Source organism: Gymnoscopelus braueri (genome assembly GCF_963280865.1).
Source record: "Gymnoscopelus braueri genome assembly, chromosome: 7".
NCBI lineage: Eukaryota > Metazoa > Chordata > Actinopteri > Myctophiformes > Myctophidae > Gymnoscopelus > Gymnoscopelus braueri.
Window position 1 is genome coordinate 48,726,487 of NC_137608.1, and position 13,723 is coordinate 48,740,209.

At 42.8% G+C, this 13,723-nt stretch overlaps 1 protein-coding gene across 2 annotated transcripts in view; it reads right to left on the reverse strand.

Moving 5' to 3' along the window:
• The window catches only part of rusc2 (RUN and SH3 domain containing 2), a 62,727-nt gene that overhangs the window by 18,512 nt on the left and 30,492 nt on the right, over positions 1–13,723 (reverse strand). For both annotated transcript variants that reach the window (XM_080432199.1, XM_080432198.1), the window contains exons 6-10: positions 11,910–12,352; positions 9,124–9,322; positions 2,377–2,544; positions 1,022–1,138; positions 168–407 (exon numbers count right to left, since the gene is read on the reverse strand). In XM_080432199.1, the coding sequence (XP_080288325.1) occupies positions 168–407; positions 1,022–1,138; positions 2,377–2,544; positions 9,124–9,322; positions 11,910–12,352 (1,167 nt within the window). The remainder of the gene's footprint in view (positions 1–167; positions 408–1,021; positions 1,139–2,376; positions 2,545–9,123; positions 9,323–11,909; positions 12,353–13,723) is intronic.

Sequence of the window (13,723 nt, forward strand, 5' to 3'; positions counted from 1 at the left end):
ACTGGATCATACTACAGCGTCACACAAAAGCATCAAAAGCATCAGATCCGCAAGCCACGTTTCGACGCGTTTCGAGCTTGTAAATCTGCTACTTTTGCCATTTTTTTATTTGAATCCTGAAAACTAACAGTTTGGGACATAATGAGGTTAACTCATAAAAAGCTTACAGAGTGGCGGAGGTGGAGGACTAAGGGGCTGGGCCGTCAGCGCGGGCGGGGGGGTGTGGAGGGGCATGAGGCCGGCCGACACGGGACAGGACAGGCTGCGGGGGGGCTGCTGGGGGCTGGGGCTGCAGGTGGAGCAGGTTCCAGAGCTGGAGCAGGGCGCCCCCTGGAGACGAACGGGGGAATAACTCCCCAGAGGCGAGGGTCGCACCGAGCCGGGCGGAGGGCCCGCCGCCGCTACGCCTGCAACGATCGTCAAAGTTTTAGTTGCCGGTTATTTTGTCATACAAATAATTGCGATTAATAATTTGAAGGGGGGTGGATTGAGAACATTGGAACATATGAATAAAAGTTCCATTTCTGTCTGCATTAGCTTTGTAAACATCGGTCAAACATCACAAATTACTTAAAACATGTCAAACAAAATGAATCAAAATAAATAATGTACCAAGGCCAGAACAGGCCGTATATTTAATAACTTTATACACTTTAACCCTTTAAGACCTGAGGCGATTCTTTAAAAAAAATCTAAATCCTAACAGTTTTTGGAAAAAAATCTAAACATTTTTTTTTTCACGATTTTTCAAAAATAGCAGATCTACAAGTTCATAGCGCGCTATGAACTTGTATATCTGCTATTTTTGAATAGCCAAAGACATCTAAAGTGACACAGATGCGTTCCAGGTATTAATGGGTTAAAACATTTCAAAGATAGCGGAAATAGCCAATCTAACAGTACAAGCTATTTTCACTATTTTTCAAGAATTGCAATGATTCTGACAATTATGCAAAAATAATTGTGATTATCTCAAATAATTGCGACCAGGTGATTACGCAATCATTATGTTCGGGCCTACCTGCCGCGGTGGCGCCCTGTTGGAATGTGTGCACGTTTTGGGCTGCGTCTTGGCTCTCCTCCCCGGCTCCCGGACCTCCAGAGCCTCCCGAGGTTTTCCTGGGCTGCATCCCTGAGCCTAGTGACATCACCATTCATTCAATATTAGTTGACGAGTAATTGTCGTTGAAAATCAGTGGTTCTCAACCTTGTGGGCCGTGAAGATATTGCAAGTGGGCGCCCAAATAATTAGAAAAAAACAAAGATGTATAACATTAACATTAAAAGATTTACATAAAAAAATTTCATGGTATTTTTTTTCTTTACAACCTTGAAAATGTTGTTTTCATTGTGATAAAGACATAGGAACTTAAAGTATACTACGTTAGCTCCATTGATCCAATCTTGAACACAATTGATTGATCGTTCATTAAAGGGATATGAAAATGCACACGGCCCAGTGGGCCCACGCATCTAACCACCGATTGGCCGGCCCACGCATCTAACCACCGATTGGCCGGCCCACGCATCTAACCACCGATTGGCCGCGAACGCATTCAATATTTCCAAATCCAAGTGGGCCCTGATCCAAAAAAGGTTGAGAACCACTGATGTAAATAATTGTGATTAAAGATTTAATCGTGTATTGGTGCTTTGGAACAATGGAACATATATATATAAATACCAATTGCATTTCTGTTTGCCTTTTAGGCCTAGCAGACAAAACTTGGATAAAACTTAGATATGAAACATAACTTAAATATACAAAGAGATACCCATAATCAAAATAAACAATGTACTAAGGCCATAGCAGGCCATGCATTTACTAAGTTTCTACCTTCAAAAATGTTCAGAAATAGCTGAAATAGACAATCTACTTGTAGATCGGCTGTTTTCAACAGATACATTTCTACGTGAATGGAAGCGATTATCCCAAATAATCGCGACCAGGCGATTATTTAACCCATTAAGACCTGAGGCCGATTCTAAAAATATTTTCTAAATTATAATTTTTTAAACATAAAAAATATAAATATATAAAAAATATAAAAACAATTATAAAAGATATAAAAAAATATAAAAGAAATATAAAATATTTAAATAACAAAAATATCTCAAAATATTTTGTTCCAGAGATCCCCAGAAGCAAAGATTTGAGTTACAAACGTTCGCTTTAAAAATGTATATATACTCAAAGATTTGCACACATTTTCACGATTTTTCAAAAATAGCAGATCTACAAGCTCATAGCGCGGCACTCGGTGCCGCGCTATGAGCTTGTATGTCTGCTATTTTTGAATAGCCAAAGAAATCTAAAATGACACAGATGCGTTCCCGTATTGAACAGGCTAATGTAATATCTTGTGACAGGCCTACCTGAGGCAGCGTGGCCGGCGAACAGGGGCAGCAGGGCTTTGGGCTGGGGGGGCTTAGAGGCAAACTGATGGTGGAAGGTGAAGGGCTGGATGGGCAGGGTGGTGGGCCGCTGGTCCTTGCTGTAGCGGACCACCGGCTGACCGCCGTCCGACGAGCTGGACAGACCACCTGTTAGAGAGAGAGAGAGAGAGAGAGACAGAGACAGAGACAGAGCGAGAGAGAGAGAGAGAGAGAGAGAGAGAGAGCGAGACAGACAGACAGACAGAGACAGACAGACAGACAGACAGACAGACAGACAGACAGACAGACAGACAGACAGACAGACAGACAGACAGAAAGAGACAGAGAGAAAAGAGAGAAACAGCCAAGTCATGATTGAGAAAGCTTGCCCTTATCACACACAGCCAAGCTCCTGCTAGACACACACACACACACACACACACACACACACACACACACACACACACAGGCAGAGCAGACCTCAAGACAGCCGTGTCGGAGAGAAACAGTAGATTAGAACCATACTTTTTCTGCAGCCCTTCTCTGTCACTGAACCAGTGGTGTGTGTATGAGTGTGTGTGTGTGTTTGTTTACAGCATGCGTTGGCGCATGTACCTCGGTGTAGGCGCTGTGTTGAGTGACAGGAGCGTGTGTGTGACGTAGGGACACATTGCTCAAGATGTTGTTCTCGCGTGTCTCTGCAACACAGCGCAGTGACAGATTTTGGCCACACGGGGCAGCATCGAGCTGCTGTGGCACAGACTCAACACGCCCAACTCTGACAGCTTGCATCAGCAAGGGAAAAACACTAGCTCTCTCTCTCTCTCTCTCTCTCTCTCTCTCTCTCTCTCTCTCTCTCTCCCTCTCAGTCTCTCTCTGTTCAATGTATTGACATGACATGCTACTTTATAACCTCAGGCACTTACCTGTTACTTACAGTATATGCTGCTTTAGTGCTTTCATTGCATTGGTACATCATGTACATTATCCTGTACATTCCTATTACTATAAATGCCGCTTCATAAGCTCACATTATTACCTTTTTTATGAATTCAGGGGATATATTTGCATATATGACTTCAGTGTGTGTGTGTGTGTGTGTGTGTGTGTGTGTGTGCGTGTGCGCGCGTGTGTGTGTGTGTGTGCGTGTATAGTACATGTCTTCACTCTACTCTGAGCTTTTGAGTATCTGACCTTGAGTATCTATTCTGTTCCGCTTGCTCTTCTTTCTATCTGGGGCGGCAGTGGCTCAGGAGGTGGAGCGACCGGTTCGATCCCGGGCTCCCCCGGAGTTGCGAAGTGTCCTTGAGCAAGACACTGAACCCCTAATTGCTCCTGATGAGCAGGTTGGTGCCTTGCATGGTTTCCTCCGCCATCGGTGTATGAATGTGTGTGTGTGTGAATGGGTGAACAATCATTGTAAAGCGCCTTGGATAAAGGCGCTATATAAATGCACCATTTACCATTCATCTTCTTCCCCATTCCTGAACACTACACACACGAGCTTGTACAAAAACGAATGTCGCCCACTTGTCTACGCCTGTAAATCTGTGATGTGACAAATGCAGCTGATTCAAAGTAACGGTGGCCAAAGTTACTACTCCCACACTTGTTAAATACAATAGATATTATGAAAAGGTGATGTTTTAACCCATTTAGAGCTGAAGCTGATTCTACAAAATGTCTTCTAAATCCCAAGAGTATTCTGGAAAAACTTATGTTTCTATATCAGTGGGGCTCCAACCTTTTCATGTCAAAGACCCACAAAATGATATGTATTTGGCCGGGACCCCTATCTCAAAATATGTTGTTCCAGGAACCCCCCCAGAAGCAAAGATTTGAGTTAAAAATGTTTGGTTTAAAACAATATATATTCAAAGATTTGCACACATTTCCACGATTTTTCAAAAATAGCAGATCTACAAGCTCATAGCGCGGCACTCGATGCCGATTCTCAGTGCCGATTCTACAAATGTCTTCTAAATCCCACCAGTATTCTGGAAAAAAAAACTTATGTTTCTATATCAGCGGTGCTCAAACCTTTTCATGGTAAGGACCCCCAAAATTATATGTAGTTGGCCGCGGACCCCCATCTCAAAATGTTTTGTTCCAGGGACCCCCAGAAGCAAAGATTTGAGTTAAAAATGTTTGCTTTAAAATAATATATATTCAAAGATTTTCACACATTTTCACGATTTTTAAAAAATAGCAGATCTACAAGCTATATCTGCTATTTTTGAATAGCCCAAGTGTAAAATAATGCTTTTTTTTTGCTCAAATCAAAAAGTGACATAGATGCGTTCCAGGTCTTAATGGGTTAAAAATATATATATTGTCGCTGTCGGGCAAAAACTCTCCACCACTCTAAAAAAATCTCCATATTCTAACTTTTTGTGTTTTTTCATAAATCAACGCCCTACTTGATCATACTACAGCGTCACGCAAAAGCATCAAAAGTAGCAGATCTACAAGCTCGTTTTGAGCTTGTAGATCTGCTACTTTTGCCATCTTTGAATTTGAATCCTGAAAAAGCAACAACTTTGGACATAATAAGGTTTCCACCCGACAGTCGACGATATATAAAACTTTACCCACTCGCCCATCTTTCCTCAGTTGGTCTTTAATATCTCTCAGCCTTTTCTCTCTGCTTACTGTACATCCCTCCCTCTTTCCTCCCTCCCTCTCTCTCTCTCTCTCTCTTCTCTTCAGCCTCTCCTATTTCATGGCGGTATCGATTAGCCAGCTAAGGGTTTCGCTGCTGGTGGCTCATCGCGTCACGTTAGCATCATTAGCCAGCCAGCCTTCTGAAGGGCTTTAGAGCAGTGGTTCTCAAAGCTCGGTCCGGGGACCCCCAGGGGTCCTTGAGGGGGTTCCATGGGGTACCCCAGCAAAATTAGTTAATATAGGATAACGTTTTAATTTAACCAGTTTAACCCATTAACACATTAACCGCCAAGAACGTAGTCCTACGGTCCGTTAAGTCCAACTGTTAAGCGCCGAGACCGTAGCCCTACGGTCCACGGTCTTTTCGCGCTAAACATTTCCGGGTTCACTTTCGGAATTTTTTTGATCCACTTCCGTTTCCGGTTTGATGACCGGAAACGGAATTATTTGGGATCCGGTTTTGACGATCACGCCCGCTCCCATTCTACAGACGAAACTGAAACTCAATTCTCTTCCTGTAGTTTTTTCTCCTCGCATTTCACTGTTTAACGTAATCCGCTCTAACTACAACATGGATGCCCCGTTTGACACGTGATTTTCACTGGGAGATACGTTGAGATGTCGCGGATGTACACAGACCGTGTACGGCTCAATCTTAAGGATTTTAACAAGATCTATGGCGACATGAAAAAAACAAAAAAACAACAAAAACACCTTGGCACTGGTGAGTACATTATGAGATTAACCTCTGGCGGTCGATGTGTTAAGACCTGGAACGCATCTGTGTCATTTTTAGATTTGAGCCAAAAAGCATTATTTTACACTTTGGCTATTAAAAAATAGCAGATATACAAGCTCATAGTGCGGCACCGAGTGCCGCACTATGAGCTTGTAGATCTGCTATTTTTGAAAAATCGAGAAAATGTTTGCAAATCTTTGAATATATATATTTTTAAAGAGAACATTTTTAACTCAAATCTTTGCTTCTGGGGGTCCCTGGAACAACATATTTTGAGATGGGGCCAAACACATATACATTTTGGGGTCCTTGACATGAAAAAGATTGAGCACCACTGATATAGAAACATAGGTTTTTCAGAAAACTGTTGGTGATTTGGAAGACATTTTGTAGAATCGGCTTCACGTCTTAATGGGTTAGGATAACATTTTAATTTAACCAGTTTAACCACATATACAGTACATTGGCTATTTGAAAATAGACTGTAGAGCTACTTTTTAACAACACAAATCTTATAATAATAATAATTTGGGGGTCTTTGACATGGAATAAAAGATGAGAGATTAGAGAGCTCAGCCGTTTGCTGTTTGCTGCAGTGAAATAGCAGCTGAACTGACGAGCAGCTGAATGAATAATAAATGCTTTGCTACTGTATACTCGACAGCAGATCATTATGAATCACCACACGCTGTGTGTGGGTTTAAGAGTACACCAAAAGACTGTATGTGGTCCATATGGCACTGGCTACTCAAAGTGGAGTCCGGGGACCCACAGGGGTCCTCGAATGGTTAAATTGTTGATAGGAACCAAAATGGACCCCTTGCAGGTCCGTAACTCTGAGAGTGTACAAATGGAACCAAACGGACCTGTAACACAGAGCTAAATCAAATGCTGGGGATTTTACAGTGGGATCCCGGAGATATAAAATGGGGGGGGGGGGGTGGGGGGGGGGGTCCGTGACCTGAAGCATATCAAACGGGGCGTTCTTGAAATGAAAACATTTGAGAATCATTGGCATATGGATTATGTGTGTTAAGGCGTGGCATTTTCAAGGCTTTTTCACCCGTTAGGACCGGTTCTCTCTCTCTCAGATGAACACCTCTGCCTGTAGGCTACTCTGGCTGAACCAGGGCTGAGCTTCAGTATGGGCCTGCATGGATTTCTCTTTCTATGTGTGCGTGCGTGCGTGCATGTCTCTCGGCCTATCTCTCCGTCTCTCTCTCTCTCTCTCTCTGGCTAACACTGTTCCCGTTTGTAAATTATAAAACGATTCAGCTCTCTGCCACGCGCCAACAAGAGCTCTCTGATTCCACAGCGAACGCACGCATAAATTATGATTGAAAAAAGTACATTATAATTTGTGGGCGTTGTACCGTATCCCTTCGCTCACATGAACCCTAGGCGTCCCTTATTTGAGATGAAGAGATTTGGTGTAGAGGGAGAGAAGGATGGGACCAAGTATAGACCCTGAACACCGGTCAACGAAGTATAGAAGACTGACTGGCACTGTTTTCAAATGGGAACAGCTGGGACATTTGAGGACATTCCAATCCCAATCGTCCCCCAGTTCTTATGTGGAATCCCAAGCACTTCCTGCGAGTACTACACACTCAGTGTGTGTGCTACACATGTGTTTATGTAAGCAGAGTCATTCTACATGCCTGACAGGCCAGTTGAGAGAGTGCTTTATAATGTGATGAATAACAGAAATACTGTATATCGCATAAAACATAAAACAGAGACACTAGGTTTAAAGTCTGTCTGTGGGTTTTATAAACATTTAACCAATGAAAAGTACTGTCTTAAGTGTGTGTGTGTGTGACTAAATAGCCTGAAAATAACTACATTGGATCCATTGGTTCTCAAAGTAGGGTCCGGGGACCCCCAGGGGTCCTTAGGGGGGTACCAGGGGGTCCCCAACAAAATGAGCTAATATAGCTTCACAATCATGTTAACCACTTTAACCATATTTTATACTTCGGCTATTCAAAAATAGCAGATCTACAAGCTCATAGCGTGGCACCGAGTGCCGCGCTATGAGCTTGTAGATCTGCTATTTTAAAAAAAAAAAATTAAAATGTGTGCAAATCTTTGAATGTATATATTTTAAAGTGAACATTTTTAACAAAAATCTTTGCTTCTGGAAAAACTCAAACTATTTTTGAGATGGGGGTCTGCGGCTAAATGCATATCAATTTGGGGGTCCTTGACATGAAAAAGTTTGAGAACCACTGCATTGGAACAGGTTATTTTTTTCCATTTTCTGAAAAGCAACGATTTTGGGCATACAAAGCTTCCGTCCCGACAGCGACGATATCCCCCCTGGCCTTACATACAGTAGCAAGCTGTTTCACATGCTGTGATGTGACCCATGCTGAGATCCTTATTATACACAGCCAGCTGACAGTTAGTATCGGCTAGTTTCTCAAGGAGGCTCAGCCACTTAGCATTCACGACCCACACCTGCTTGTGCCAACATGGGTTTTCTTTTAACCTCATGTGTCTGTTACTATATGCTGCTGTTTTAACTGCCTCATGCCATTGCCATTTCTTACTGTATGTATGTATTGTATGCATACACTGTATCTTTACTCATATCAGAAATATCTATAATATCTGACCTGTTTTCCTTATTCTTATCTCTATTAGTCTTCTCTTTCCTGAAAACTACTGTACAAATGATGACAAAGAATTTCCGCCACTTCTTTACACCTGCAAACCTGTGATGTGACAATAAAGTTGAAAGTTGATGAGTTGGAATCCAGTGCATGGGACTAACTTACTTGTAGAAATGAATCTTGTAGTGAAAATTTAATTGGGATATGTCTATATCATTTATGGTCAAAATAATACAAGTCCGCACGACAGCATTGCTCCTAAGTGTTCAGTTTACTTTAAAACACGGAAAAAATGGCTACAGTTGGCGTTCATCAGGTGACATCGTTTGTGACCCACCCCCGATAGTTGTGGGTCACAACACGTGGCCACGGTGACTTATAGGGCAGAAGTAGGTTACTTTTAAACACACAATCTGTGAACTGTCACTCTGTGTCCAGCACCAGTAACGAACTGGACGTGCGCAGCCCACCGTTTTGAACTATGACATTTATGTTGCCATATTTGGCAACCGTTTTAAGAAAAGCAATAAGAAACGCGAGAATGTGGTTTAACTGCGCATTTTACAACAGCTAAGAGGGGTCAGAGCAAAGGCACTCCGCTCCGCATCATGAAAATTGTAAAATGCACGGTAAACCACGGCCTTGCGTGGCTTATTTATTGCTTTATTGGACAAAGAGGAGACGGACCTTGTGTGATGTGGTGTGATGTGATGTCAGGTACCGTACCTTCAGTCCTGGCCCGTTCCTCTCGGGTCCTCAGCGGGTGTCGGTCCGCGCTGCCCTGGCTGTAGCAGCGGGTGAAGGGCACCGGGGACAGTCCGCCGAGGAAGTCCGCCTGGACGCGCTGCTCCGGGATGGGCGAGGAGTCGGCCGGGGAGTGCGAGTGTGCGGAGTGCATGGAGGAGAAAGGATCACCGCCCGCCGCCTTTTAAAAACACAGGGCAACGGATCATTTTTAAATGCTGGATATTCAAATAATGTGAAACAAACAGTACTTTTGTCATAATTTTGCATTCCTATGAACCAGTGGTCTTCAACAGGGGGTCCGGGACCCCTAGGGGATCCTCAGAGTTACTACAGATGGGGCCGCCAAATCTTTGTGTGATATGATTTTTTTTGTTTTTACATTAAGCACTTGAACCCTAGCATCCCTATTCTGAGGAGAACTTTAGCCAAAAATAGCAGATCTGCAAGCTCACAACGCCTCGCGCTGGGAGGCCTTGTGACCTTGTAGATCGGCTATTTTTGGGACCAAGAGTGTAGAGGGGGAAAAAAAGTAAAGTAAAATTGCTTGCTCAAGGTGGGATTGTCGGGTCTCTTCTCTACATGTAAAGTGTCTTGAGACAACTTGTTGTGATTTGACACTTTAATCAAATTGAATTGAATTGAAATAGTAAGTAAAAAGTAAAAAAAAGTTTTTAAAAAAATGTATACAATATAGAGGGGGTCCCTGCTTCATCTCTCTCTCAGCTAGGGGGTCCTTGGCCTGAAAAACCTTGAAGACCCCTGCTATAAACAATAAATATGTTTTATAAATAAAAAGGTGTTTGAACAGCTTGAACAGTGTGGTAGAAGTCCACCATGGTTAAAGAGCTGGTGCCATGTTTTTGCACTTTTTCTGTTTTTCATGTGTCTATGAGGTTGATAGAACTTCATTAAGCCCCCCGGTGGTGGTTTTATGGTGTTTTTATGTCTTCTCTGACTATTTGGAGTTTCTTCCTGGAGGCTGAAACCTTGAGGGTCAAACGTGCCAATAGAGAAACAGCGCTTTAGTGACATAGTAAAAACCTACCCTCCCCCTCATTATCATAACACAACAGGTGTGGGCATGAGGAGGAGGAGGGACTAGGACAGGTGGGTGGTGCTAAGGTGGTGGAGGAGGTGCTAAGGTGAGAACCAGGTATACTTAATTAACTGGAGGCGTGTCCACATAAAAACATAATTTTAACAATTTCTGTACACTTTTTTGAAAAAAATCTTCCTCCTAGTATAACCATAATACCTGATGATTATGTTTTAGGGGGGGGGGGGGGTCACTGAAAATCACGGCACCCCGTCTTTAAACTCACCTAAACTAAACAAATACAAGGATACTTATATCATGAATACATATCATTTAACCTTTTACAGTAGAGAGGCTTACATTGTATTGGCAAATATAGCTGGTTTTGAATGCTAGGCGATGTGCATTTAGAGGCCAATATTGTACTTGAAGTACTGCCAATACAGTATGTAATGGATGACATCACTTCCTCCACACGTGATGTTATCACTGTGCAATTCCATTCGGTTTCCTTTACAAAACCCATTTTAGTCGTTTCCATAATAATTCTATGGAAAAATAAACTGATATTGTTGTCTAGATCAGTGGTTCTCAAAGTGGGGTCCGGGCACCCCCAGGGGTCCTTGAGGGGGTTCCAGGGGGTCCCCAGCAAAATGAGTTAATCGTTTCAAAATCGGTATAAACACTTGAAACCTCTACAGGCTCAGCTTGTATTTTCAAAACAATCTTGAAAAAATAAAGAAACACAGGGGAAAAATTGGGAATAGTTTTGAAACCTTTTTTGAAACCTTTTAACAAAACAAATCTTATATGGCAGTGGTTTTCAACCTATTTCGCGTCAAGGACCCCCAAATTGACATATATCAGCCCACGGCCCCCCATTTGAAAAGATATGCCAGGGACTCAACCATTTTGATTTCTTGGGGGTCTTAACTCATTCAGTGCCAGAGCCAAAAATTCATTGTAAAAAGAAAGTGCCGAGATACAGCCTTTTTCAGTAAGAAGTTAAACAAAGAGTGAATGGAGCAGCACATTTTGAAATCATGATATCTTGGGTTCAGAAGATTTATTCCCCCCCCCAAAAAATAAAAAAAAATAAAAAGATTTTTTTTAAATTATTATATATATATTTTTTTATGACGTCTTAGACGTCACGTGGCGCTCAGGGCTTAACAATGGCGATAAAAACGGACGTCTTAGACGTCATGTGGCACTGAATGAGTTAATCTACACTGTAATCATCATCATTAGTTTTCATTCAACTCTGAGAGTGTACAAATGGAACCAAATTAGGGTCCATTTGGTTCCATTTGTACACTCTCAGAGTTACAGACACATAAAGGTCAATTTCTAACTATTAATTTGGCTGGGGACCTCCTGGAACCCCCTCAATGACCACTGGTGGTCCTTGGACCACTGGTTGGAGAACCACTGTTATATGAGGTTCTCTGGCACAAAAGTGGTTCTCAAAGACCACCTAATGAGCATCACTGGTCTAGATATGATCTAGCATGTAGTGTTGGAAAAGTTACTAAAACATAGTAATATATTACTTATTACATATTACTTGTTTAAAAAGTAATATAGTTACTTCACTTATTACTACCTGCCAAAAGTAATTAGTTACTTTACTAGTTACTGGAAAAAAGTAATAATATTACCTTAAGTTACATATTACTTTAGTTACTTTCCAACACTGCGAAATATCAGAGGTTGTCTGTTGCCCTACCTTTAACGGCGGCGATCCACCGCCCGCCGCCGCGCCCCCTCCGTTCCTCCTCTTGCTCCTGGCGATCTCGGCGAAGGAGGTGACCCGGGGCGGCGGGGGAGCGGCCCCCGGCGAGGCGGCGGCCCCCTCCCCCTCGCCCCCCCCCTCGCTGAGTCGCACGGGGCAGCTGAGCATGCGCTCCAGCGAGCCCAGGCGAGGGGGCGGGGCCTCGTTGGCCAAGTTGCGGTCGTAGCTGCGGGAACGGGGCGGCGGCCGGTTCGCCAAGGAGGAGGAGGAGGAGGAGGAGGCCCCGCCCCCCACGACGGCCCGGCCAACCACGGGAGGGGAGATGTTGACGTACACCTGGCCCTCGATGACGGCGGCGTCGCCGCGGTTCTTGTTTTCCTCTTCTTCTTCTTCCTCCTCCTCTTCCTCTTCTTCTTCTTCTTCGTCGTCATGGTCCTCTCTCTGAATGGATAGAATTACAGTATGTTGTGTTACTGTATGTCCTGTTCATATTATGGTCACGTGACTCTCTCACTGTATGTCCTGTTCATATTATGGTCACGTGACTCTACATTATTGCTTTGTGTTATGGCTGTTTTCTACTGCAACGGGTAAACCAGAACCTTCCATAACTAGGGCTGTCGCCGTCATGACATTTTACTTGACAATTAATTGCCACACAAATAATTGCGATGAACGAATTAATTGTGTTTTTGGCATTAACACATTGGAACATATTTAAATAAAATAAAAATGTTTTTTTTATGTTTGAACCTTTTTCAACATGGAAACAATCATGACGATTATGCCCAAAAAGAAATTATCTCAAATAATTGCGATTAGGATATTATACAATAATTAGTCAGGGGATATTAAAAAAATCTTGGAATAAATTCCTTACCAAAAAAATCTTCACCAATGTGTTTGTAAAAGTGTCTAGTAACACATCTCACAAAGACTGAAATGTAGTTTCAATTTGTGACAGCTGCTGAAAGTTGGGGTACCCACCATAACCTTATGCAGGGAAAAAAGATCAACATTTAATTCTGTTTTAAGTAGCATGTGAGGGGTCAAACTAGGGTGTTTTTTATGATTCTGAATCCATTGCAAGCATTTGTTTTGCACCAAAACCACTCCTTGGGCTAAAAACGGCCTTTTCCAGGTATACTTTTTGTGTAAAAAGCCCATTGAGATGTTTGAGCCGCTGAAATCCCAGAAGAAGAAGAAGAAAGCGAAACCTAAACCCTATGAGGGCTCGTACATCCGTCGTCTCTGTTTATAAACACCATCCGATCGCAGATTTTAATGGATATAACATTTTTGTGACCGGTTCAAAAGGCTATAAAACTCAAATCGCTGGCAGTGGGGTGAGTACATTTTGAATAAACTCTAGCGGTGAATGTGATAAGATGGCACCATTTCCCTCTACTCACTCTGCGTCTCAGTGGTGGGCTGTGGACAGTTCAGAAACCTGCCTAGGGGATTCCAAGCTAATAGAAACTACAGCCATTCTCTTCCTGGAAAGATAACATGCTGAAATAGAAGCCATTGTTCTTCCATCATTTAAAAAGTTTGATATCTTGTTTGAAATGACTAGGGATGCACCGAATATTCGGCCACCGAAACATATCGGCCGAAAATGGTTAAAAAATACATTTTCGGCTTTCGGCCGAAAGGGTTTTAGAGCCGAAAGAATATCACCGAAAGACACCGAAACATATCGGCCGAAAGACACCGAAACATATCGGCCGAAAGACACCGAAACATATCGGCCGAAAGACACCGAAACATATCGGCCGAAAGACACCGAAACATATCGGCCGAAAGAC